This window comes from Piliocolobus tephrosceles, chromosome 7 (genome assembly GCF_002776525.5).
Source record: "Piliocolobus tephrosceles isolate RC106 chromosome 7, ASM277652v3, whole genome shotgun sequence".
Classification (NCBI taxonomy): domain Eukaryota; kingdom Metazoa; phylum Chordata; class Mammalia; order Primates; family Cercopithecidae; genus Piliocolobus; species Piliocolobus tephrosceles.
Window position 1 is genome coordinate 21553096 of NC_045440.1, and position 26327 is coordinate 21579422.

At 47.4% G+C, this 26327-nt stretch overlaps 1 protein-coding gene across 2 annotated transcripts in view; it reads right to left on the bottom strand.

Annotated features, from left to right (window-relative positions):
• Positions 1-24833, bottom strand: part of LOXL2 (lysyl oxidase like 2) — a 92759-nt gene extending 67926 nt beyond the window's left edge. Inside the window, exons 1-2 of one of the 2 annotated variants that reach the window (XM_023216731.2) lie at positions 24658-24833; positions 2427-2864 (exon numbers count right to left, since the gene is read on the bottom strand). In XM_023216731.2, coding sequence (XP_023072499.1) covers positions 2427-2781 — 355 coding nt within the window. In that variant the 5' untranslated portion in view covers positions 2782-2864; positions 24658-24833. Of the gene's footprint in view, positions 1-2426; positions 2865-24657 lie in introns of those variants that run through there. The other variant, XM_023216732.2, reaches the window with a different exon arrangement.
• Positions 24834-26327: the final 1494 nt, after the last annotated feature.

Consider the following 26327-nt stretch of genomic DNA (forward strand, 5'->3'; position numbering starts at 1 on the left):
CCTTTTAAAATGCTTGATGGATTCCATGTCCACAAAGATGGCCTTTCCAGTACTCCTGGTCTCTTCGTTGATATACCTCCTCTCTCAGGGACTGTCCTCCATCCTGCTCCAGCCACTGTCCCATGGTCTCTCATTACCCGAGATTGCACCCTTCAATATCCATTTCACCCTTCCTGCTGTGTACCCCCACACAGCTCCCTTCATCTTTTAGTAAACTTCTTGTGTCTCCATCTGAACAGAGACCCGCAATCCAGTGATCACAGCAGCTATGCATAATCCTACAACTTCTCCATGTATTACCACCCTCCTTACCCAGCACAGTCTCCACGGACCATGAATTTAATCCTTCCCTTTCATATTCCCGCCACTCCTTGGAACTTTTCACTCTTCACCATGCTTGGATGGCAAAGTCCCACCTGGGTAAAAACCTGTCTCCTACTACCCCATGCCTGCTCCTGATAGGGAAAAACCACAACCCCCTTGTCTGACAACAGGTAAGTTTTAAATTGAGGTTGAAATAAACTTGTCACTGGAAAAATACCCAGTCACTGGAAAGCATTTGTAATAAAATAATGAGCGTTGGAAAGCCTGGAATGGAAAACATGAATCTGAGGTTACCCCTGGATCGCTCAGCCAGTCAGATAAACAGAGATGTGGAAGTATCAGACATTTGTTTAAAGAAGACAGGAAGTGGGTTCTAAAGCCCAGCATTTGCTAACTTCACTTCCGTGGCTCTCATCGCTGCCAGCGAGCCCAGAGTGAGCTGCAGAGAACATCTAACTCTCTGCTGTCTCCTGATCCAGTTACGCCAACAGGAAATTTTCAATTGCATGGAGGTGAGATGTGTATGAGATGGGACTTCCTTTCTCCTATAATTTCTAGAATAACAGAAAGTTGGAAGGGAGGATAACAGTTATCAATTTCAACGACTCCCAAACCTGTCACTTTACAGGCTTCCAAAAGAGACAAGAGTCCTGGGCTCTAGCCCAGACCTTTTAAACCAGATTTATGGTGGGTTGAGGTCTGTGCTCTTCTGTACTTTTAAGCTCCCTTGGGCGATTCTTATCCAGTCAGCATGGCATTAGCCCTTTAGTCCAGGACAGGAGTGTGGGCAGCCCTGTTTTAGTCCAGTAGCCAGACTTGTGCTGAGGTCTGGGCTGCAGTTCAGCCGGGGGGTGGGTGTGGGAGCTTCCTTTGCCTGGCTGACCCACAGACGGGAAACTCTTAGCTCCTGGAAAAATGTTTAAAAAGAAACAATGCCCCCCACCGTCATCTCTTTCCTATTTGGGAACATGCACCGTCAGGCTTTCAGGAGTTCTTAGAGAGCCCAACTTCCAGATGGGGAAAATGAGGCTGGAGAGGACAAGTGTCTTCCTACAAAGTGTGGTGTCAGAGGTCAGTACAGACTGAGCTCTAGGTTCAGGGCTTCAAACTTGTCCTGCCTCAAAGCTCTTAAAGCAAAGTTTTTGGGGGTTTTTTTGGTTTGTTTTGAGACGGAGTCTCACTCTGTCACCCAGGCCGGAGTGCAGTGGTGCGACCTCGGCTTACTGCATGCAGCCTCTGCCTCCCTGGTTCAAGCGATTTTTGTGCCCCAGCCTCCCGAGTGGCTGGGACTACAGACACTTGCCACAATGCCCGGCTAATTTTTGTATTTTTAGTAGAGACAAGGTTTCCCCATGTTGACCAGGCTGGTCTTGAACTCCTGACTTCAAGTGATCAGCCACCCTCGGCCTCCCAAAGTGCTGGGATTACAGGCATGAGTCACCGCGCCTGGCCAGCTCTTAAAACAATTTTTAAAAATAAATTAATAAATTTGAACCTCACAGGGAGGAAAGAATAGGCTAACCAACAGTGAAAAACCCAAAGCATCTCTGTGCCTACCGTGACCAAGCCTGCAATAGCAGGTTAGTGTTAAAACGATGAACTCCACATGCCAGGACAGCGGGAGGCATCAGGGAACTCAAGCATATGGGAGCCTTTGTGAGGAAGAGCAAGAGGTTTTCCTAACAGGGAATGATCTGGAATAAAGTGCAACTTCCCCTGGGCTGGCGCAGCCCCCAGGCAGGGAATATGGGGTGGAGAGAGGAGCACAGGCCGATTTCACCCTGTACATGGGGTCACCGACTGTCCTGGTTTTCCTGAGGTTTTCCCAGGATGTGAGACTTTCTGTGCTAAAGCCAGGAAAGTCCTGGGCAAATCTGTATGGTTGGTCACTTACTGTGCCCCTCCTCAAATGCCCCCCCACCCCTGTCTTACTGCAGGGTGCAGCCTGCATGTGCTCGGAAGGATGCCAGTCCCTAGATCGGCATCACCAAGAGTTTACACTTTGCAGTGCGTGCAGCCTCCTCTCCCAGGCTGACCTCAGGGAAGGCAGCTCCGGGCCTTGCCAGGTGACAGCACTCAGATCCAAAGCACAGAATGTTTACCTTCCCCCTTGCCGTAGGACGAGCTGGCAGTCCAGGACTTGGCCTCCACGTAGCCCAGCTCCCGGCAGACGACGTGGGCAGCGTGGATGGAGAAGTCGTCATCACACACGGTACCCCACTGGCCGTCGTAGTACACCTCCACCCGACCCTCGCTGTGCTTCCTCTTCTGCCCGGCCAGGCGCAGCTGAATCTTGGCCACATTGGCGGGGGCCTGGGGCTGGTGATACTCGGGAGCCGGTTGCTGGAAGTACTCGGGGTAGTGGGGCCAACTGTCATACTGTGCCAGGCTCAGGGGGGACAGGAGGGCCAGCACGGCCAGGCAGCTGCAGAGGCGGGAGCACAGAGGCCTCTCCATCCCTGTCTTCGAGCTGATGATCCCACGAGGGGGCCCTGAGCAGCTGAGAGGGACAGGCGGGGTACGGAAGCAGCAGGAACTTTCTGGAAGACAGGAGAGATGTGTTAGGATGAGAACATGGGGCTACGGAGACCTACAAGGAGAACGAGAGATTTCATACCCCTTGGCTTAATACGGAAAGCTCGTCCATTCTCTACGCCAATCCAGCCCCACTCCTACCTGACGTTTCCACCACGCAGGGCTACGAGGCCCCACCTCCTTTACCCACCGTCTTCCCCATCTCTCTGGAATGCTTTTTCCAGTAGAGTTCCTGGCAGGGAACAGAGCACACTCCAACTTAATTTGAGGAGAGTTTTTTAAGACTGTGGACATGCGGCCGGGCGCGGTGGCTCAAGCCTGTAATCCCAGCACTTTGGGAGGCCGAGACGGGCGGATCACGAGGTCAGGAGATCGAGACCATCCTGGCTAACACAGTGAAACCCCGTCTCTACTAAAAAATACAAAAAAACTAGCCGGGCGAGGTGGCGGGCGCCTGTAGTCCCAGCTACTCCGGAGGCTGAGGCAGGAGAATGGCGTAAACCCGGGAGGCGGAGCTTGTAGTGAGCTGAGATCCGGCCACTGCGCTCCAGCCCGGGTGACAGAGCGAGACTCCGTCTCAAAAAAAAAAAAAAAAAAAAAAAAAAAAGACTGTGGACATGCAGGCAGAGTTCTGCGGAACTAACAAAGGCTGGTGTCACACCCTAGGGCTGGCGACTCAGGGGGGCTGTGACCACCCTAGGCTTGAAGGGAGCCTGGGGGGTGAGAACTGGAGAGTGGCAGAGGGAGCGGTCTCTTAGGAGCCTTCACTGGAGAGTCTCAGAGCCAACCCACGGCAACAGCGGGGACGCGGGAGGGAGAATAAATACCTGACTCCCTTTCCTCCCATCTTTGAATCTTTCTGGTGCCTCCTATTAGGCAAACCCAGCCCCCTCCAAGTCAAAGCGAGTGGCAAGGGAGCTGAGCCCATTGTGGGAGCCTGCATAGGCCGGGCTCCTGGAACATGGAGGCCGGTGGAGAAGGAGCGGGTTTGAAGGGGCAAGGGCAGGAGATTCAACACACCCACCCTCCATTAAATGAATGGCACCCCAAAACACTACAGGAGCATTTGCTAGATGAATTCTAATGTTCCCGTCAGCTTTGAGGGCTGCAATGCTAAATGAGTTTTAAAATCCTCAAGGTCATGGTCATCGTATCTGGTGGAGCCTTCCTCTAAGAATTCCCGAGTGAAATCATGTAGCAAGAAGACTTCGTGTATCCTGGTCCTCTCGTAATTCAGAGAAAAAAGGAGACTATTTTAAAAGGACCGCACGTGTGTCTCAGAGAAAGATGCAGGGCCCTGAAACAGGATGAGCAGGTGGAAACTTAGGTGGGGGCATAAGGTATTTTATTTTAACCCTATGCAGAAGAGTGGTGCTAATCATATTCCTCTGGTCATGGCACACTACCTTCGAGGAAGGTCTGGATAACTTTCCTGTAGTCAGAGCTGTCCAGAGCTGCCCATGGAGGGATGATCTGCCTTGGAGAGAGGCAGGTCCATGTCTGTTGGGTGACCAGCAGCACCCAGTGCCCCAAAGAGGAGGCTGGGGTGGAGATGTTGGAGCTTGGCGGACAGTCAGAACTGAGGATTTTGGAAAGTTTCCTGATGTTGCCAGAGAGCCAGCCATCCTCATCCTGTGACTAACAAACAAGGCCAGAAAGTGATGGAGGGTTCCTGTGATAGCTCCTGACCAACTGACCAATGCACAGCCTGACCCGCTAGTGGTGTGGCTCTGAAGGGAATCAGGGTCCTGGCCACACACCATTCCCATCAAAGCACATCTGCATCCTCAAGCTTACCTATGTCTGACGAGAACCTTGGGGAGTACAAGAGGCAGGTACTATCAGGATTCGTATTTTACAACAAAATCAAGAACCAGGGAGGATTAAAGATTTTACCAGAATTGCACAGTTAGTGCAAGCAAAGCCAGAGTGGGTCACTCCCAATCTGCCATCCCATATAAAAAGTCCTGGTTCAGCTTGGATGCAAAAGCCTTTGTGTGTGGCACGCGCCTACCTTCCCCGCTTCAGTTCCCACAATGGTGTCTCCCTTCCCTCACCCCAGCCCTGCCCATGGCACATGTCCCATCATATCAGCCTGTACCAGCTTCAGCTTTTGTCTCCTAGAACAATGCACCTCCATCCCCTCCCCTCCAAATGGCACATGGTGCAATCCTTCCTGTTCTTCACGGAGACCTTCCCAGGTCCTCCTATCAGATTGAATGTCTCTCTGCTTCCCTTTGACATCACATTTTGCTTGTGCTTTACACTGTTGTCATGTCTGGCTCTGCCACCGGACCCTCAGGCCCAAGGGACAGAAACCACCTCTTTGTCATTTCTTCTCAGCAACACATCTGCCTCTGGATGTGTCAGGCTACCTTCTAGTAGATAAAGCTTCCTGCCAAGAACAAGTAGAAAAGGAAGGTAAAATACTAAAACATATGTTTGAAGACATGAGAATGTTACCGAGGCAGCAAGGACTGAAGGCGACAAGAATCCAGAGAGATGGGAAGGGCATTGAGGTGAGGCTCACATTTGCCTCTGCATTTCCCCGGAAGACACTCGCCAATTCCACGGCAGTGATCAACAGGCTGAGAAGCTAAGCAAAGCTGCAGGCAGCCTCCAGGGACTGGGGAGACTGGGAGTTCAGAACCTGCCAAGGACAAAGGGACCTGTCAAACAGCCCCAGGCTCTCAGATGCATTCCTGAAGAGCTACACTCTAGCAGCCAGGGCATAGGAAGGTCTGACATTCCCATAAATGGAATACCAAAGAAGAGGAGAGAAAGGATGTGTAGAGGAAATAATGGAAGAAATAATGGCCTAGCATTTTCCAGAATGACAAAAGACATCAAGCCCACACAGTGTAGTTCACAAGGAAAACCACATCTGGGCACATCGAAATCCAACTGCAGAGAAGACAAGACAGAAAGAAAAATCTTAAATACAGTCAGGGTAGAAAAGCTGAGTTACCTTAGAAAGAGCAGCAGAAAGACTAACAGCTGGTCCCTCAACACAAATAAGGAGACAAGACGTTAACAGCACAACATTTTCAAAGGGCAGAAAAAAATGTCTGCCTAGAATCTGTGCCCGGTGAAGAGAATGAAGGTAAAATAAGGACATACCAGATAAACAAAAGAGGAGCGAGTCTGTCACCAGAATATCCACAAGATGGAAATGCTAAAGGGAATTCTTTAGGCTAAAGGAAAAATCATCCCAGATGTCAGTATGGAGGCGTAGGAAGGAATGAAGAGTATGAAGTGGGAAACGATGTAGGTAAATCTCAGCAACGTTCGAGTGTGTAAAACAGGAAAAATGTCCTGTGTGGGGTTTAAAATATATGTATGATTAAAATGTATGGCAACCATAGCACAAAAGGCAGGAGGGCATTAAATGGAGCTCAAGTGGTCTGAGGTTCTTGTGTTGTCTGGGAAGTGGTAAGAGTACTATTGTCTATTAGATTTTTAGGAAGTCTAATAGAAGCATGCTGTAATCTTTATAGGAATCATTGCAAGAACTACTAAAAGTAGAACTAACAGGTTAATAAGGGGGGATGGTAGCATTAAAAAATACTTGATTAATCCAAAATTGAAGCCATAAAACAGAGAAAAAGTGACATGAAACAATTCTTACAAATAGAAAAAATATTAGATGGTGGATTTAAACTCCAATATATCAGTAATTACATTAGATAAAATAAATACTCCAATCAAAAGACAAAGATCATCAGAATGAATATAACAAAACAATTTAGCTTTATATTTCTTTTTCTTTCTTTTTTTTTTTTTTGAGACAGAGTCTTGCTCTGTTGCCCAGGCTGAAGTGTGCAGTGGCGCCATCTTGGCTCACTGCAACCTCTGCCTCCGGGGTTCAAGCAATTCTCCCGCCTTAGCCCCCTGAGTAGCTGGGATCACAGGCATGCACCACCACGCCTGGCAAATTTTTGTATTTTGAGTAGAGACAGGATTTCACCATGTTGGCCAGGCTGGGCTCGAACTCCTGACCTCAGGTGATCCACCCGCCCGCCTCGGCCTCCCAAAATGTTGGGATTACAGGTGTGAGCCACCACATCCAGCCCAATCCAGCTTTATATTTCTCAGAAGAGACAAAGAGGCTTAATGTAAAAGGATGGAAACAGATATACCATGCATAAATTAACCAGAGGGAAACTAGTACAAAGTCAGATAAAGTTGACCTTAAGAAACATTACCAGAGACAAAAAGGGACAGTTTACAGTCATGAAAGTCAATCCACCAGGATAATCTAACTCTTCTAAATGTGTATGCATAGCTTCAATATATACAAAAGAAATATTGATGGAACTAAAAGGAAAAAATAGACAAATTCATAATCATAGTGGGAGATTTTTACATACCTCTGTCAGTAACGGATAGAAGAAAGACACAGAAAAATCCTGGCGCTGAAGATGTGAATGACATAATTAACAAACTTAACCTAATTTATAAGTTTCTATAAACTGTACTCAGCAACTGCAGAAGGCAGCTATGCTCCAGGGACACATGGAAGATACAATGATACAAACATATTAAGATATTAAGATACAATGATATTATGCAGAATATGTTGTTTAACTACAGCAGAATTCAGCTATAAACCATTAATAAAAGAACAAGTAGAAAATCCCCAAATATTTGAGAATGTTGGATGAGGAAATCTATTATCATGCATCTCCTTCCAGCTCACAGTACTAAATTGATTTATTCATTCAACAAGCATTCATTGAGCTCCTACTATACCTGAGACCCTGCTGGGAGTACAGGTCTCCTTTTCCATGGTGCTTACTACCTAGCTGGAGTTCGCCTACAAGGTATCAATGATCGTTCATGGACTGAACTACCTGAGCCAGGGGGTGCCTAACTTTGAATTCAGGAAGGTTTTCCTCTTCTACATTGCCTTTTTTTTTTTTTGAGACGGAGTCTCACTCTGTCGCCCAGGCTGGAGTGCAGTGGCCGGATCTCGGCTCACTGCAAGCTCCGCCTCCCGGGTTTATGCCATTCTCCTGGCTCAGCCTCCCGAGCAGCTGGGACTACAGGCGCCCGCCACCACGCCCGGCTAGTTTTTTTGTATTTTTTAGTAGAGACGGGGTTTCACTGTGTTAGCCAGGATGGTCTCGATCTCCTGACCTCGTGATCCGCCCGTCTTTCCCTCCTAAAGTGCTGGGATTACAGCTTGAGGCACCGCACCCGGTCTTTTTTTTTTTTTTTTTTTTGAGACAGGGTCTTGCTATGTCACCCAGGCTGGAGTGCAGTGGTGCCATCAAAGCTCACCACAGCCTCAACCTCTTGAGTCCAAGAGATCCTCCTACTCAGCTGCTCAGCTTCCCGTGTAACTGGAACCACAAGCATGCGTCACCATGCCTAGCTAGGTTTTGGGGTTGCTTTTTAATTTTTAAATGTATCCTCATCTTGTGGAAATTAAAGACAGAAAGCCAATGAATTGCCAAAGGTCACACAGAGTGCTTGGCAAGCAGCTAACATTATAAAGCACCCCCACGTGCAGGCACTGTTCTCAACACTCCAGTGTTTTAATTCACTTGATGTGGTAGGCACTGTTATTATCCTTGGGAGGAAACTGAGGAACAGAGAAGTTTGATAACTTGCCTAAGGTTGTGCTGACGTTAAGTGCAAGCCAGGATCTGAAGGCGGTGGCAGGCTGACCTGGGCTCTGTTCCCCACCACAAAGCTCTATTGCCCCCAGCCTGTCTATCGCCCTCCCCTGACCTTCCCACCCCATCCCCCAAAGGGTTCAGAGACTTCCAGATCCTCTAATCCTATCCCAGAAAGAAGTGAAAAAAAATGTGGTCTTGCAACATTTTAAAAGACATATTAGGCCAGGCGTGGTGGCTCACGCCTGTAATCCCAGCACTTTGGGAGGCCAAGGCAGGTAGATCACGAGGTCAAGAGATCGAGACCATCCTGGCCAACATGGTGAAACTCCGTCTCTACTAAAAATACAAAAATTAGCTGGGCGTGGTGGCAGGCGCCTGTAGTCCCAGCTACTCAGGAGGCTGAGGCAGGAGAATTGCTTGAACCTGGGAGGCAGAGGTTGCGGTGAGGAGAGATCACGCCACTGCACTCCAGCCTGGTGACAGAGTGAGACTCCGTCTCAGAAAAAAAAAAAGACATCTTCATCTCTGGATTTGTATATCTGTAAACTGCTCTACCCATTTTCCTGGATTCTCCAATCTGTGGGAATGCTGTAGCGTTCAACTCCTAAATCTTTTCCAGAACAGCGCTCCTGAATTTTTTGCCTCTTTTGTTGGGCCTTCGCCTACTCCCTCCTCTGGGGGATTGTAACATATTAAACCCAGCTGCTTTCCTCTTCTTTTAAAAATTACTCTTAAGGTTTTTTTGTTGTTGTTCTTTATAGTGAAAGTTACACAAGCTGGTGAAAAAAATATGGAAAATGCAAACAAGTAAAAGGAAGAAAATAAGGGCTAGGCATGGTGGTTCACATCTGTAATCCCAGCACTCCAAGACGGCTGGATCACTTGAGGTCAGGAGTTAAAGACCAGCCTGGGAAACATGGCGAAACCCTGTCTCTACTGAAAATACAAAAATTATCTGGGTGCCTGTAATCCCAGCTACTCGGGAGGCTGAGGCAGAAGAATTGCTTGAACCTGGGAGGCGGAGGATGCAGTGAGCTGAGACTGTGACACTGTACTCCAGAGAGAGGCTCCGTCTCAAATAAAATAAAATAAAATAAAATAAAAGTAAGAAAATAACTTGTAATACCACTGGGGGGCGGGTAACCATGATCAAAACTGTGTTGTAAACCTCTCCAGTCTTTTTTTTTTTGTACACATTTCCTTTTAAAAATTGGAATCATTTTCTACCCACTGCTTTGTAAACTGCTTTTCACACTGAACAGCATATTGCAAACATTATGCCTTATGGAATATTCTTTCCTAAGATTTTTATAACATAGTATTCAATCTTATGGATACAGAATAATCAAGTTTCTAATTTTTTTACTGCTGTAAACGTTGTTGTAGCTGAAACTTGGCACAGTCTTGGGATAAATTCCTAAGAGTGAAATTGCCTGGCCCAAGGGTTTGTACAAAAACAACACTTTTGCAAAACTATATGAACTGCCTTCCAGAAAGACTGTGCCAATTGAAACCTCCGCCAGCAGTATGTAGGTTTTCCCCAAACCTCAAAAACTCTGGCTATGACCATGTTTGCAAACTTTCCTCCATCTGATAAACGAAGGAGGGTATTCTGTTTTAACAAGCATTCTTTTTATTACTAAAGAGGTAGAGCTTTTTCTCTGCCTTGCCCCATGCTTATTGGCTACCTGTATTTCTTTTTTGGAGATTACATTTCCTCCCTTATATCCGTTTTTCTATTGAGCTTTTCCCTTGTTGCTTTGTAAGATTCATTTTTTCACACTGGTATCCTTCCAACCTCAGGAAGGAAACACTGCCAGCCCTTCTGGGTGACCACGCTGCCTCCTGCAGATCAGGATGGGAACAGCGAGGCCATGCCAGGTTCCATGGGCACCAACGTCACCCCGTCTCTCTGCTTACATTGCTCACACAGAAGTGGCTGTTACAGGTGAACGGGCACCTGACTGGGCCCCCAAGCCTAACACAGTGCCTGGTGCATGTTAGCTGCTTAATTAAGATGGGTTGGATAATAACAGGGATGCATGGCTCGGAGTAGACCCCTCATTCCTGGGAAAGACAGGGGAGGGGACCAGGCAAACCACAGCTTTGCTGATGGTGCTGGAGAGAGCCACAATGTCATTTATAAACAACTGAGAGCTCACAAAGGAGCTGGAATGAGCACAGGCAGAAGTTCTGAGATTATAGAGATTATAGTTAGATTGGCATAATGAGTGGGCTCCATTATACCCAGAAAACCAGGCCCCCTTTTTCAGTTTTTATCTCTGTGAAGTAGACACATTCTGACCTGTGATAAAATGCAATCAGCACCCGGGCGCGGCGGCTCACGCCTCTAATTCCAGCACTTTGGGAGGCTGAAGCGGGCAGATCACAAAGTCAGGAGTTCGAGACCAGCCTGACCAACATGGTGAAACCCCATCTCTACTAAAAATACAAAAATCAGCTGGGCATCATGGCACGTGCGTGTAATCCCAGCTACTTGGGAGGCTGAGGCAGAAGAATCGCTTGAACCCGGGAGGCAGAGCTTGCAGTCAGTCGAGATCATGCCACTGTACTCCAGCCTGGAGGACAGAGCAAGTCTCTGTCTCAAAAAAAAAAAAAAATGCAGTCAGCCAATCAACACAGTGGCAAATCAGAGGAAAAACTTTCTGACTTTATCCTCACTTTTTCCTAGGAGGTGGGAGCCCTGTCCTGAGACTTATAGAACCACTGAAGTCCTGAAAGTCCTAGGTGAAGACGACTATTATTATGGGCTGAATTGTGTGCCTTTCTGTCCTACTCTGGTCAGTCTGTCTAGGACTTGAATCCCTCCCTGTCGAAACCCTGCTCCAACATCGCTGGTCGTGATTCTGCTGCTAGAACTCCATAATGCTTCCTGCCTGGATCTCTCAAGACTGCCTGAAGATGCTCTTGTCTGGGGTGGACCATTCTCTCTACCTGCTGTGTCTGTTGGAGGCGACTACATCCGATTATTACGGCTGAGCCTGCCCCAAATGCCTGCTCCCACCCTCAATTCCATGTGTGTTTACTCTGGACCCTGACTTATCCAGGGATGCTCTGCCCACACCCAACTGCTCCGACCTGGTGGTCATCTGGTACCTGATATGCCTCTCTGTAGTGGTTTTAAACAAGTCGACCCTATGACCCTAGGTCAAAGTGCACGTAGAGTGGGACCTCTGGCCTTCCTGTCTTCGATTGTGTGGACCCCTCCTGCCTCTCTGCAACCCTCCTCCTGGAATTTACTGGCACCACTGCTTCCGTAGAGAGGTGATGTTGGATGTCTTGGAATCAGAAAATGGTGTCTGAATCCTGCCTTCCCCACTTCCTAGCTATATTAAGAGCCTCAATTTCTTCTTCCAAATATAGAAGTTACCTTCCTTGTGTGTATGTGTATGCATGTGTGTGATGGTTAAATGAAATAATGTGAAGATCCCTAGCACACAGCATCGAATCAGTCATGTTGATTTTCTTCTTTCCTTCCTTTGAATCTAGAACCTCTGATTGTGGGGCTCTGTGCTTCATACTTAGTAAATATTGACCGAGTGAATAAATATAAATTTCTATTCCAATATTCACAACCTATCAATAATACCTTTCCCTCTGACCTAATTACATTGGAATGCAAGCTGACAAATTCATTCCTTGTCATTTTTCATATTAAGACATTTAAGTCTTAAGGAATAGATTAGTTATTTCTATGAGGGCACTTTTACATTTTTAACAAGAAACTCCTAGATGTGAACTTCTAGATATGAATTTTACCTATCGTGCAAGGCTGGAAGTAAGAATATTAGGATTTTTCATGAGTAGTTGGACCTGACCCGTGCGCTTCAAAATAGCTCACCTATATGCCTGTCTGCCTCTGAAATTCACTTGTGTAGTAAAGGCAGTAGGCAAATGTTGAGGTAATTTATGGGATACAAAGATCTGGGATCAGAAAATCTCACCCTAGCAGATAATCAAGGTTTATGTCTAGACAGGAATTATGGGTTATAAGGTTGGACCAAGGAGGGGCACACAATCCCAGCCCAGCACAGCTGACTTCCAAGGCAATGCACCAGCTCAGCTGCACACACCTGCTTGCCCTGAAGGAAATGAGTCTCTAAACACATGCTGGACATGGGTGCTCCAAAGGGGCTGTCAAGACCTGAGGCAGTGAGCGCTGCTGACACAGAGGGCAGAACAGGCTACCTGCAGTTACTTCTACAGAACCAACAGGGAACGGCAATTCCTCAAGTCTCACCTCCTCCAAGAAGTCCATTCAGCTTACTTCCAACAATACCTGCAGCTGGCTCAGGAGGCTCGAGGGGTTGGACAGACTTCATTCCCTATCTGAGTCCATTTCCAAATAGATGTCTCAGGAAGGCAGAAGGAAGGAGTAACTTAAAAGGCTTCAGTGGCCGGGCGCAGTGGTTCACGCCTGTAATCTCAGCACTTTGGAAGGCCGAGGCGGGCGCATCACCTGAAGTCAGGAGTTTGAGACTAGCCTGGCCAACGTGGTGAAACCCCATCGCTACTAAAAATACAAAAATTGGCCAGGCATGGTGGCAGATGCCTGTAATCCCAGCTACTCGGAAGGCTGAGGCAGAAGAATCGCTTGAACCCAGGAGGTGGAGGTTGCAGTGAGACAAGATCACACCATTGTACTCCAGCCCGGGCAACAAGAGCAAAACTCCATCTAAAGGAAAAAAAAAAGGCGCCAGCTTTCCCACCTTTCAGCATGGACAGTGAATTAGAAGGTGCAAAGAGGCAATTTGCAGTAACCTTTGGGGGTCTGATAATTTTCTCGTGCAAAGACTGGGGGGAACAATTCTACAGCAGTTTCCCTCAGCTATGGATATAAAGACTTTCCTACTCTCTGCCTGTTGTATGTATTTATTTACCACTCCCTGGGCCCCCTGCCCTGTTTGAAGAGGATCACTTCTACTTTTATACAGCAACCTGGAACCACATGGGCTGGTGTTGAAGGTGGGCTTCTGTGAAAGAGAATGTTGGATTTTTTTTTTGAGACAGAGCTTTTCACTCCTGTTGTCCAGGCTGGAGTGCGGTGGTGCGATCTCGGCCCACTGCAACCTCTGCCTCCCAGGTTCAAGCAATTCTCCTGTCTCAGCCTCCCAAGTAGCTGGGATTACAGGCACATACCACCACACCTGGCTAATTTTTTCTTTCTTTCTTTTTTTTTTTTTGTATTTTCAGTAGAGAAGGGGTTTCGCCATGTTGGCCAGGCTGATCTTGAACTCTTGACCTTAAGTGATCCATCCGGCTTAGCCTCCCAAAGTGCTGGGATTACAGGCATGAGCCACCACACCCAGTCAAAATTGGACGTTTAAAAGTAAAACAGAACCTATATTTATTAATCACTAATCAGTATCCATCTGTTTTTGATCAGTAACAATCAGCATGTGAAAAGTGCTAAGACAGGTATTCACTCATTTCATCTTCTCGTCTGGATAAGCACTGCCCAATAAAAACGTAATGCGAACTACATATGAAATTTTAAATTCTCTAGTAGCCACATTCCAAAAGTAGAATGAGACAGATGAAATTAATGTTAAAGATATATTTTATTTGATGCAATATATCCCAAATATTATCATTTCGATATGGAATCAATACAAAAATTATTAATGAGATGTTTTGCGTTTTTTCTTTCTATACTAAGTCTTTGCAATCCAGCATGTACTTTGCGTTTGTCATGCATCTCAGTTCCAACCAGCGCATTGCAAGTGTTTGGTGGCCCCATATGGTGGTGGCTGCCATACTGCACAACACAGCTTTGGACAACCCCCTGAGCAAGGTATTATCAGCATCCCTATTTTCCTAAGGAAAAACCGAGGGACAGGAAGGCTACATGATTTTCCTATAGTCACACTGCTAAAAAGTGATCAAGCTGGAATTTGTAACCAGGCCAGCCAGATACCAGAGCAGATGCCCTTATTCACTAATTGTTGAGGTCAGGAGATCGAGACCAGCCTGGCCAACATGGTGAAATCCTGTCTCTACTAAAAAATACAAAAATTAGCCAGGCGTGGTGGCACACACCTGTAATCCCAGCTGCTCAGGAGGCTGAGGCAGGAGACTTGCTTGAACCCTGGAGGTGGAGGTTGCAGTGAGCTGAACTCATGCCACTGTACTCCAGCCTGGGCAACAGAGCAAGACTCCCTCTCCAAAGAAAAAAAAAAGAAAGAAAACAAAATATAAGTGCTCTGTATCTCTTACGATGTCTTAGAATAAACAAATATGAGGCCGGGCGCGGTGGCTCAAACCTGTAATCCCAGCACTTTGGGAGGCCGAGACGGGCGGATCACGAGGTCAGGAGATGGAGACCATCCTGGCTAACACGGTGAAACCCCGTCTCTACTAAAAAATACAAAAATCTAGTCAGGCGAGGTGGCGGGCGCCTGTAGTCCCAGCTACTCGGGAGGCTGAGGCAGGAGAATGGCGGGAACCCGGGAGGCGGAGCTTGCAGTGAGCTGAGATCCGGCCACTGCACTCCAGCCCTGGCAACAGAGCGAGACTCCGTCTCAAAAAAAAAAAAAGGCAAAAACTTAAAAAGACACTTCCCCAAAGATTCCCCAAAGAAGATATACAAATGGCTTACAAGCACATAAAAAGGTGTGCTACATCACTGATCATTAAGCAAACACAAAGTACCAAGAGACACCACTTCTTACCTATAAAGGTGGCTGGAATTTTTTTTTAAGTGGAAAATAAAAAGTGTCGGCAAAGACATGGAGAAATTAGAACCTTCATATGTTGCTAGTGGAAATGTAAAATGCCACAGCCACTGTGAAAAACAATTTGGTGATTCCTCAAAAAGCTAAACGTAGAATTACTATATGACCCAGCGGCCCCCCCTCCTCAGTACATACCCCCCAAAATTGAAACACATTGAAACAGGTGTTCACACAAAACTTTCACATGAATGTTCATAGCAGTACTATTCATAATGCTCAAAGGGTGGAAACAATCCAAATGTCTGTCAACTATAAATGGATTAACAAAATAATAAAAACATTCCATTAACAAAAATGGAAAACAATAGAATATTATTCGGCCATAAAAAGTAATGAAATACTGACACATGCTACAACATGGGTGAGGCTTAAAAACATTAGGGGAGCACCGTGGCTCATGCCTATAATTCCAGCACTTTGGGAGGCCAGGGCGGGTGGATCACGAGGTCAAGAAATCGAGACCATCCTGACTGACATGGTGAAACCCTGTCTCTACTAAAAATACAAAAATTAGCTGGGCGTTGTGGCGCACACCTGTTGTTCCAGCTACTCGGGAGGATGAGGCAGGAGAATCACTTGAACCCAGGAGACAGAGGTTGCAGTGAACTGAGATGGTGCCACTGCACTCCAGCCTGGTGACACAGCAAGACTCCATCTCAAAACAAACAAACAAACCCCACATATTTACACAAATTATCCAAAATTGGCAATATAGAGACAGAAACTAGATTAGTGGCTGTTTAAGGCTGGGAGGATAGGCTGGGTGGCTAATGGATACGGACTTCTCTTTATGTTGATGAAAACATTTTAAAGTTAACTGGGGTGATATTTGCACATATCTGTGAATATACTGAAATCCATTGACTTGTACATTTTAGTGGGTGAATTGGATGATACACAAATTATATTTCAATAAAGCCTTTTTGAAAAGAATCCACTTTGATGACACTTGAAAGTGTCATGCAGGCAGCATGCGGTTGGTTGCCAGGCATCAGGATATTACTCTTAAGTGAGGAGTTTATTATAATTATTTTATTATTTTTGGAGGCAGAGTCTCATTCTGTCGCCCAGGCTGGACCACAGTAGCACGATCCTGGCTCACTGCAACCTCCACCTCAGCCTCCTGAGTAGCTGGGATTACAGATATGCACCACCACGACTGGCTAATTTTTGTACTTTTAGTAGAGATGGGGTTTCACCCTGTTGCCCAGGCTGGTCTCGAACTGCCAAGCTCAGGCAATCCCCCCACCCTGGCCTCCCAGTGTGTTAGGATTACAGGTGTGAGCCACCGTGCCCAGCCTTATTTCTAAATACACACATAAACTATCAGAGTCACTAATAAATCATTCTACTTAAGAAGAGAGAGAGGGCCAGGCACGGTGGCTCATGCCTGTAATCCCAGCACTTTGGAAAGCTGAGGCAGGTGGATCGCCTGAGGTCGGGAGTTTGGGGGCAGCCTGACCAACATGGAGAAACCCCATCTCTACTGAAAATATAAAATTAGCTGGGTGTGGTGGTGCATGCTTGTAATCCCAGCTACTTGGGAGGCTGAGGCAAGAGAATCGCTTGAACCCGGGAGGCAGAGGCTGCGGTGAGCCAAGATCTGGCCATTGCACTCCAGCCTGGCAACAAGAGTGAAACTGCGTCTCAAAAAAAAAAAAAAAAAAGACGAGAGAGAGAGAGAGAGAGAGAGAGAGAGAGAGAGAGAGAGAGAGAGAGAGATCAGATGGGAAGGGAAGGAGGAAGGAAGGAAATGAGGGCGGACAGGATACAGCCAAAGAATGGCCTAGACTCGTGCTTCAGCAGAAGCTGCCAGAAAGGCAGGAGTTCTCCAAGTGGATTTGAACCCTACAATGGCCGAGGGGCAGCCTACAATGATCCCTAGTGGTGATACCCTAACACAGCTACAACTGCAAATCTCAACAGGCTGTACCCTCCATCCTTAGACACTTTAAGGAAAGGAGCTACTTATCTCTTAACTAATCTGTGATTATAAACTGACTCTTTCAAATCACAGATTATAAACTGTGTTCTTTCAAATATCTCTTCCAAACCCCCTCATGGTAGAGAAAATCAACATCCAGTCCCAAGATCTTGAGGTGTAACTGAAGCAGCCATATTTGGGCATGAAACGTGTTTGAAATCTCCTGCTTTGCCTTTAAATTCATGCACTCTTGCTAATGTTCTATTCCTGATGTAGCAGCAAGGGCACGTTCACTTTGTAAAAGTCCATCCATAACAGGTATTTGTACACCAATGTTCACAGCAGCATTACTCCCAGTCACCAAAAGGTAGAAACAAACCACGTCTACCAGGGGAGGAGGAGATAAACAAATGGGGTCTATCCATACAGTGGGATATTATTCAGGCTCAAAAAGGAAGGAAATTCTGACACAGGTTACAATATGAAAAAACTTGGAAGCCATACTAAGTAAAACGAGCCAGACACGAAAAGACAAATATCACATATTCCACTTACATTAAGTACCTAGAGTTCAGTCATACTCACGGAGACAGAAAGTAGAATGGGGGCTGCCAGGGATTGGTGGGAGGGGGCGATGGGAGTTAGTGTTCAATGGGCACAGAGTTTCTGTTTGGAAGATGCAAAAGTACCAGAGATGGCTGATGGTGATGGTAGCACAGCAGTGTCAACATACTTAATGCCACCACACTGTACACTTGAAAATAGTTAAGATGGTGAGTTTTATGTTATTTATATTTTACCACAATAAACACAAAAGCAACCCAAAAAGCCTACATGGGTATATACTTAGGATCAGTGTGATTTTACTGATACGCTATTCTTGGGGTGGGTGAAAGCATCTTTAGAAATATGCTTTTCCGGCCGGGCGCGGTGGCTCATGCCTGTCATCCCAGCACTTTGGGAGGCCGAGACGGGCGGATCACGAGGTCAGGAGATCGACACCATCCTGGCTAATACGGTGAAACCCCGTCTCTACTAAAAATACAAAAAACTAGCCGGGCATGGTGGTGGGCGCCTGTGGTCCCAGCTACTCAAGAGGCTGAGGCAGGAGAACGGTGTGAACCCAGGAGGTGGAGCTTGCAGTGAGCCAAGATTGTGCCACTGCACTCCAGCCTGGGAGACAGAGAGAGACTCTGCCTCAAAAAAAAAAAAAAAAAAGCTTTTCCCTTGGTATCATGGTGGACGCCTGCAATCCCAGCTACTCGGGAGGCTGAGGCAGGAGAATCTCTTGAACCTGGAAGGTGGAGGTTGCAGTGAGCTGAGATCGTACCACTGCACTCCAGCCTGGGTGACAGTGAGACTCTGTGTCAAAAAAAAAAAAAAGAAAGAAAAGAAATGTGCTTTTCTCAATTTTATATTTGTAATGGTTTTAGAAAGATATTTAGAAAAGTATCTTTCTCACTACATCTTTGAGTCATGCAGGTACCCTGAAGAGCTGTACTGTGTTTACCTTGGTACCCCAAAGGTATATCAGGACAAGACTGGGGGCACAAGAAGTTCATGGATCCAAGTTCCAGAAAGCTATTATAAAGAAACTGCAAATCAAGTTGTTCACAAGTCATTACCATAAGTTATCTTGTCGTAAGTGTATGTTTTATAGGCGAGCGGCATCATTTTTGTAGAAGATACCCTCGGCACTTTGTTGGCAACACATCAAGGAGGATATGTCTGTTGCCACAGGACATCCAGAGGGCCAGCTGTGTCTGCCTGTCTGACATGGATTGTAGGAATGAAAAAACTAAAAAGAAAACATTGCTCTTTGCTTGGAAGACTATAATTAAATATAATACTTAAGGTATCCCAAGTGAAGGGATCAAAAGCCCTGCACAAGAAGAACCTACTAACTGTGTTCCTAACCACACCCCCAGCATCTGCTTAGTTCTTGTTCTCATCTGCCACACACACTACTTGTCTGGTAACATTGTTACTGCCACAGGAAGTGCAAAAGATTTGTTAAAACTCTGGACAGAAATCTGAACTAAACAGTCCCCATCATCTTTTATCATCATCAATCAAGTGGCTATTCTTTCTTAGTTTGTTTTTGAGACAGGGTCCCACTCTGTTGCCCAGACTGGAGTACACTACAGCAGCCTTGACCTCCTGGGCTGAAGCAATCTTCCTGCCTCAGCCTCCCAAGTAGCTGGGACTATACCACGCCTGGCTAATTTTTTTTTCTTTTTTTGTAGAGACGGGGTCTCCCTATGTTGCCAGCTATTCTGAAAAGGTGCCTAGAGACGTCCCGGACGCTGGTCACAGAAGAAGGGCTGCCAACACGCTTGGCTAAGATGTGTTCCCTGTTGAGCAAGTGCTGTGTTGGACAGCAGTGGGTGCATGTGTGGAAGTACTCAGGTGAGAGATTTCTGATGTCTTGCTTCAACTTACACAGGACTGAAGACTTAAGAGACTCAGCTGTGTGTTGCTCTGGCTGCATCTCTGTGAATGTCTGGTTGGCCCTTCCTTTTCTAGCCTGCAACTGCTATTCCCTGCTATTCTGTGAGCCTAGAGCAGGCCACTTCATCTGAGGCCTCATGGACCACCCAGGGTGTGAGTGCCATGTAGACGGACCACAAAAGCCTTTCTCCAGGGGGAAATGGATGGTGACAGTAACAAGCTGCTCATGTAAAGCCAGGCAGCCCCTGGGAATGGGAAATCATATCTCCTGCTGTGGTTTGAATACGTGTCCCTCCAAAAAAATTCGTGTTGAAATTTAATCCCCAATGTGGCAGTTTTGAGAGGTGGGGCCTTTAAGAGGTGGTTGAATCATGAGTGCTCTGCCCTCATAAACTGATGAATCCATTCATCAATTAATAGATGAATGGGTTATCAACAGAAAGGAATTGGTGGCTTTACAAGAGGAAAAGAGACTTGAGCTAGCATGTTACCATGCTCAGCCGCCTCACAATGTGATGTCCTGTATCACCTTGGTATACTGCCAATTCCCCACCAGCAAGAAGGCCCTCACCAGATACAGCTCCTGGACTTTGGACTTCTCAGCCTCCATAACAGTAAGAACTAAATTCCTTTTGTTTAATAAACCACTGAGTTCCAGGTATTCTGTTATAAGCAACAGAAAATGGACTAGAACACCTCCTAAGGCTCCCCAAACTTTAAAATGAAGGAAGCAGTCATGCTTGTGTAACTGCAGCTGCTGGTGTGGAATCACCTAGAAATTCTTCCTCCGTGGAGACAGCCTATTAGCTAAGGAAAAAGAATCTATGGCCGTCAGAAGGCAGGGTAGTTTAAGGTTAATGTCTTGCCACTTTGGAGTTCCTCCAGTTGAATGGAATTGGGTTGACCAGTTTCTCTGCCTCTAACTGGCTATTTTATGGAAGGTCGGTTCATTCCCTATTTCAAAGCAACAAGCATAACAGCAGAACATCTAGGAATCCTATGAAAAGGGAATCCTTTTTCCCACATGACCTGCCAAGAAAGGAGAATTCCAACTTGTGAGTCTCATTAACAAGGGGGAGAAATTTCTCCATCACTCCATTTCAAAAGCAAATAAACATAAGTAATGAAAATGCTAAAAGCAGAAGGCTCTGGTGTTGTATTAGTCTGTTCTCATGCTGCTAATAAAGACATACCTGAGACTGGGTACTTTGTAAAGGAAGGAGGTTTAATGGACTCACAATGCCACATGGCTGGGGAGGCCTCACGATCATGGCAGAGGACAAAGGAAGAGCAAAGGCACGTCTTACATGGTGGCAGGCAAGAGAGCGTGTGCAGGGGGACTCCTATTTATAAAACCATCATATCTCATGAGATTTACTCACTACCACAGGAACAACTGGGGAAAGATCTATCCCCGTGTTTCAACTACCTTTCATCGGGTCCTTCCTACAACACATGGGAATTACGGCAGCTACAGTTCAAGATGAGATTTGGGTGGGGACACAGCCAAGCCATATCAGGTGTTACATATCTTCATTGGTCAAATGCAGAATAAAGTTGTGCATAAACTAACGATTTCAATGGGAAGCCTATATACCCCCACTTCTCTGTCATAGGATTTGAGGGCTTCAGCATGAAGGTACCAGCTGTCAGAGTACTCAGGTGATGCTAAAGAAGGGAGATTGTCCTCTACCAGATTTCTTTCTGGGGCGTTTGTTTCATCCAGGAATCCCAGCAACAGTCATTTCACTCATCCTATTTTTATACCTTGGAGTCAAATAATGAGGAAGTATACTGCTCTCCAGTTCAGAGAGGGCAGCTCTGAGCTCTTACAGTTTTGCAATGAGCTAGGAAACAAACCCTGGCTTCCTGACTTTGCAGTTCATTTATCTCAAGCACCAAATGTCCAATTACTAAATATTTACACAGGGATTTCTGACAGCAGGTGTATAGGAAGTGATAAGCCCAGGATGAAGCCTGAGCCAAGAAGAACCCTTCAGAGAGCAGCTGAGAGTCCATGAGTAACATGGAGAACCAGAACCACCAAAGCCCAGCCATGAGGAGGCTGGGGAGGCTGGGTTAGACCCTGGCTCCCTGGGTCACCAGCTGTGCCCTCTGGACAGCTTATCTGTTTACCCATTTCCTCAGCTAAGAAATGAATTTGAAAATACCCACCTAACTCTTTAGTGGAACCTTGTGAGAATCAAATGACATCGTGGACAGAAAAGTGGTTTGAAAGGAATAACATACAATAGGAATGTAATAAGTTACACAAATCAACAGAACTCAGATCGACTATTAAAAAAAGACATTTTGGGGAAAATTGGGAAATGTTTAAATGTAGACTGCTATTTGGCATTAGATGATACCAAATAATTTTTTTTTTTTTTTTTTAGTTTTCTTAAGTCTAAAGATAACATCATAGTTATTTAATATCTTTAGAAATCACACTGAAATACATAGCAATGAAATGACATGATGTATGGGATTTGTTTTAAACTACTTCAATGACAGAGAAAGGGACAGATGACGTACATGTGGCAAAATAACTGTTGAAACTCAGTGAGAAGCTTATGAGGCACCATTACACCCTTCTCTCTACCTTTCTGCATACTTGAATTTTTTTTCGAATAAAAAGTAAACAATGTAGTGTTTTCTGGGACTCAACACCTTCACTGATGGTCATGTCCAGAGCACAGAAAATCTGTTTCCTTCCCAAAGCCCTTCCACACTGGCCATCTAGATGTCAAAGGACAAGGACTTGGGAAGAGGCCAGGAGAGGCCAGGCAAGGAGCCCCGTTGGAAAGAAAATAAATAGAAGTATCTTTGCAGAATCTCCTATCTGTGATGCTTAAAATGTCAGCCAATGTGTGATGTCAAGTACATGTTTCGTTTTCAGACCTGAGTTTCATACTCAATTTTGCCACTCAATGCCTAAGTGACCTTAGACTAAGTCACTTTCTAACACAAACTTACAGGGAAGCAAATGCACGTGCATGCACAAACACACATATACATACACACACGCACACATATGCACTCATATACACATAAGTGCACACACGCATGCAAACTCATACATATGCAAACATGCACACAAACACCAATACACATACACACACAGGTGTGCACACACATGCACACAGGAATGCATATGCACACACATAAACATGCAAACATGCACACAGGAATACATATGCACACACACATGCAAACGTGCACACACAAATACACATACAAGTTGCACACAGGAACACATAAGCACACACATACATGCACACACATACACACACCTGCACACACATATACACCCATGTGTGCACATAAACACACACCGGTGCACATATATACACAAACACACGTGTGGGCACACACGTGCACACATACATGTGCGCACACATACACGTGCACACATGCATACACAAACGTGCCCGTGCACACATACACACATATACACACACACACACAGATTAGTGACTCAATTTTCTTGGGGAGAGCACTGGTAGCCACCGGGGCCCATGAGGCGGCATGCATTTTGTCATGGGTCTGATGGCCATTCCAGGGCAGATGTTAGGGACCAGGAAGAGGAATGGGACAAAGATGAGGAGAGAGATTAAAAATGTAGTCAAGTTAGGATGCAGTGAGTCAGTCACTTACCTGGGAGCTGCCCAGGGAAATGAACTCTTCCTCTTCCATCCTAAACCCCACCCCTGACCATTAAGTACACGATACACCATCAATAACTAATTCATTCCACCAAAGATGACAAATGGTGTTTTGGGGTTCCAGGACAGACAGGCTAGCCGTGGTGTAGGGGAGGGACCTGGAGTAAGAGGTACGGTTTCAGTCCCCAGACTGACTAACCAGTGGCTCTGAGTCTCATCGTTTTTCTTCCTCTGGGAGAAAAAAAAAAAAAGTACTGGTTTTGAGATCTCCGCAGTTTCAAGATCTTAGGGACGAAACTAATTTGGAGCATGTTTCTGTCATGCACATCTCTCCCCTCATCAGGGCTTGGAGTTCCTAACCATATTGGGTAGTTCAGCCCCCTCCCTCGCCGAGTTCTGCGGTGTTCTCTTCCTCTCACCCTAGCTCCGCCCCGCACTCCTGCAGTTTTTTGATGGGTCTTAGCCCGGGCACGGAGAGGAGGGAACCTCGCTTGTTTCTCCCAATCATCTCTATTCCAGCGCTGATTCCTGGAACACTTCAGGCAGGGAGCTATACCTGGAAGGCTTCCAGATCTGGGTTGGTGAGAAGGGGCGCGAAGGGCAAAGCTCTTGCGTAAAAGTTGTAGGCACTGGGGACCGCGGGACCAAAGGCGCAAGATTGAGATCAGCTGTAGCCATGGGTTCGCTCGTGCCCGTTCTTTCCAACTCCAGGGCTTCTCGGTATGAGGCGGGAAAGGGTCCCCGGTCCCCGGAGAGCCAGGGAGACTTGGGAGTGCATACCTGGCGTGCCGAGCGCGCCTCTGCTCCCGCAGGACTCAGGGCGCTCCCGCGCTCCCAACAGCCTTTCGGGCAGGCTGGGGGTTGAACCGGGTTCAGGCAGTGGGTGCTACACCTCCCAGGCGCAGCCCGCGTGTTCCCGCCCCTACTCTGTCCCAGTCCAGCACGCTTTACATCCCCAAAACCACAGCCCCGAGGGCACCCACTGTCCCACGCCCCGTCGCCCCGCGTGCCCAACTCCTCAAAGCCAGAACTCGGAAAACGCTGTCCCTGGAGCCACGCTGCACTCTCCAAGACGCCCAACACGCACCGAGACTCGACTGGCTGTGTCCCGCCTGACTACGGGCGCTCGGGAAGATCAAGGGATCCAGCGCCTCACTTCCCGGGCGCGCCCGGCCCAGACGAGGTGGGACTGGGCGGGGCCGCAGGAGGACCCTTTAGCCTGCACGTCCTCTCATTGCTCCCCGCAAGAAGTCCTCGGGAACCGCCAGGCACTTTCGAGAGGCAGCCCGGCGCAGGGCGAAGCCTGGAGACCCCACAGGGACGCTCCCGCTTTCTCGCGAACCGCTTCGGGGAAGGGGTGGCGCGGGAAGCGCTCTTACTTGGTTTCAGGGATCCGCAGTGGCCGGGCTGGGACCGCGCTCTCCACAGTGGTCTCCCTCTGCTTCAGCTGCCACGGAGCCGCTTTCCCCAGCAGAGGAGGCGGCTGAGGTCTCCGATGGCTGGAGAAAGCAAGCACCAACCACAGGTAGCCGCGCGCAGAAGTCGCGCGTGTACTCTTTTCCCCCTTACTTTTAACCAGAGGAGGATGGCAAACCCCTCCCCGGACCCACCCCCTTCCCCGAAGGCGGCCGCCGCTGCAGGCCCGGCCTCCAGCCTCTTTTGTTGTAATTCGAGAGCGGCCCCTCCCAGCGCCAGAGGGAGCTCCGCGGGGGAGGCCAAGGCCTGCGGGGCAGCCCTTCCCAGGCTCCTCGCGCCCGGGTTTCCGGAGCCTGAGAAGCCTGGAAGGGGGCCTTTCCTCGGGAGATTCCTCTACGCCTTCCCCCACGCAGCGCTCCCAGAATTTAACCCTTCGATGCCCTTATCCAGCAGCCTTAGGGCACGTGCCTTGTCCACCTCCTATCCCGAAAACCCTGACCCTCCCTGGCACATAGTACACGCTCAATTAAAGCTGCCGAATGAAAGTTTTGAGAAACTTGAATCCATCTCCCCTGGGTTTCACCTCCCTTTTCCTGTAGGGGGAAAACCGATCCTGAACAAGTAAACAAACAGCCCCCTTTCGGCCAGCCGATCACATCTATGGCCTTGGCCAAGGCTCTCCTCCGAGGACTAGTTTTCTTCTTTGTAAATTCAACGCTTTGGATTCCGTGACCTCTGGAGTCCTTCCTGGAATGGCAGGGCTGGGATTAACAAGCCCTGTGCTTGGGGACCGAACAGGACACAGCTAACGGGTGGCCATTGTGCAGAAGGACCTCCTGTGCCTGGCTCTGAGGCTCCTGGGTGGGGGATGGGCATGCTGGGCTAGCCCTCTGCACAGAGAGGGCTCCTTAAGCAACACCAGGCTTCGCCAGGCCCAAGGAGGCAGCTAGCTGCAAAACAAGGGACCCCTGTGCCGAAGTGGACTGTCACCTGAAAGGCAGCTCCTTTCTCAGACCTCTCTTACTCCACCCCCTGACTAGATAAACTCTTCCCAAATCTCACCTCCAGCCCAGGCTTCTCTCCTAAGCCATGGATATTTAAATCCATTGGCCCCAGAAGGACTTTCACCTGGACATTCCCATGGCCATAGCTAACCAGGCAGGCCCCAAACCTTGACCCCCGTGAGCTCTCCCAGGCTCTCCCGTTGCCTCCTCCTTACCCTCCCCACTGATTAGTCCCTGGCTCTGGTGGGCAGTAGAGGGAAAGAGTCAGAGGAAGGGGGTGTAGTTATCAAAGGCAGGGGAAGGGATCTTTGTGGTGGTGGAATTGTTCAGTATCTTGAGATACAGCAAACTACACAAGTGATAAAATTGTATAGAACTTAATACACCAAATAAAATTTCAGCCTGTAGTCCCAGCTACTCGGGAGGCTGAGACAGGAGAATGGCGTGAACCCGGGAGGCGGAGCTTTCAGTGAGCTGAGATGGTGCCACGGCACTCCAGCCTGGGCGGTGAGCAAGACTCCATCTCAAAAAAATAAATAAATAAAAATAAAAATTAAAAAAAAATCCTCCGTGGCTCCAGGGTCCTCGAACTGTAATCTGAATCCCTTGATTAAGCTGACAGGGCCCCT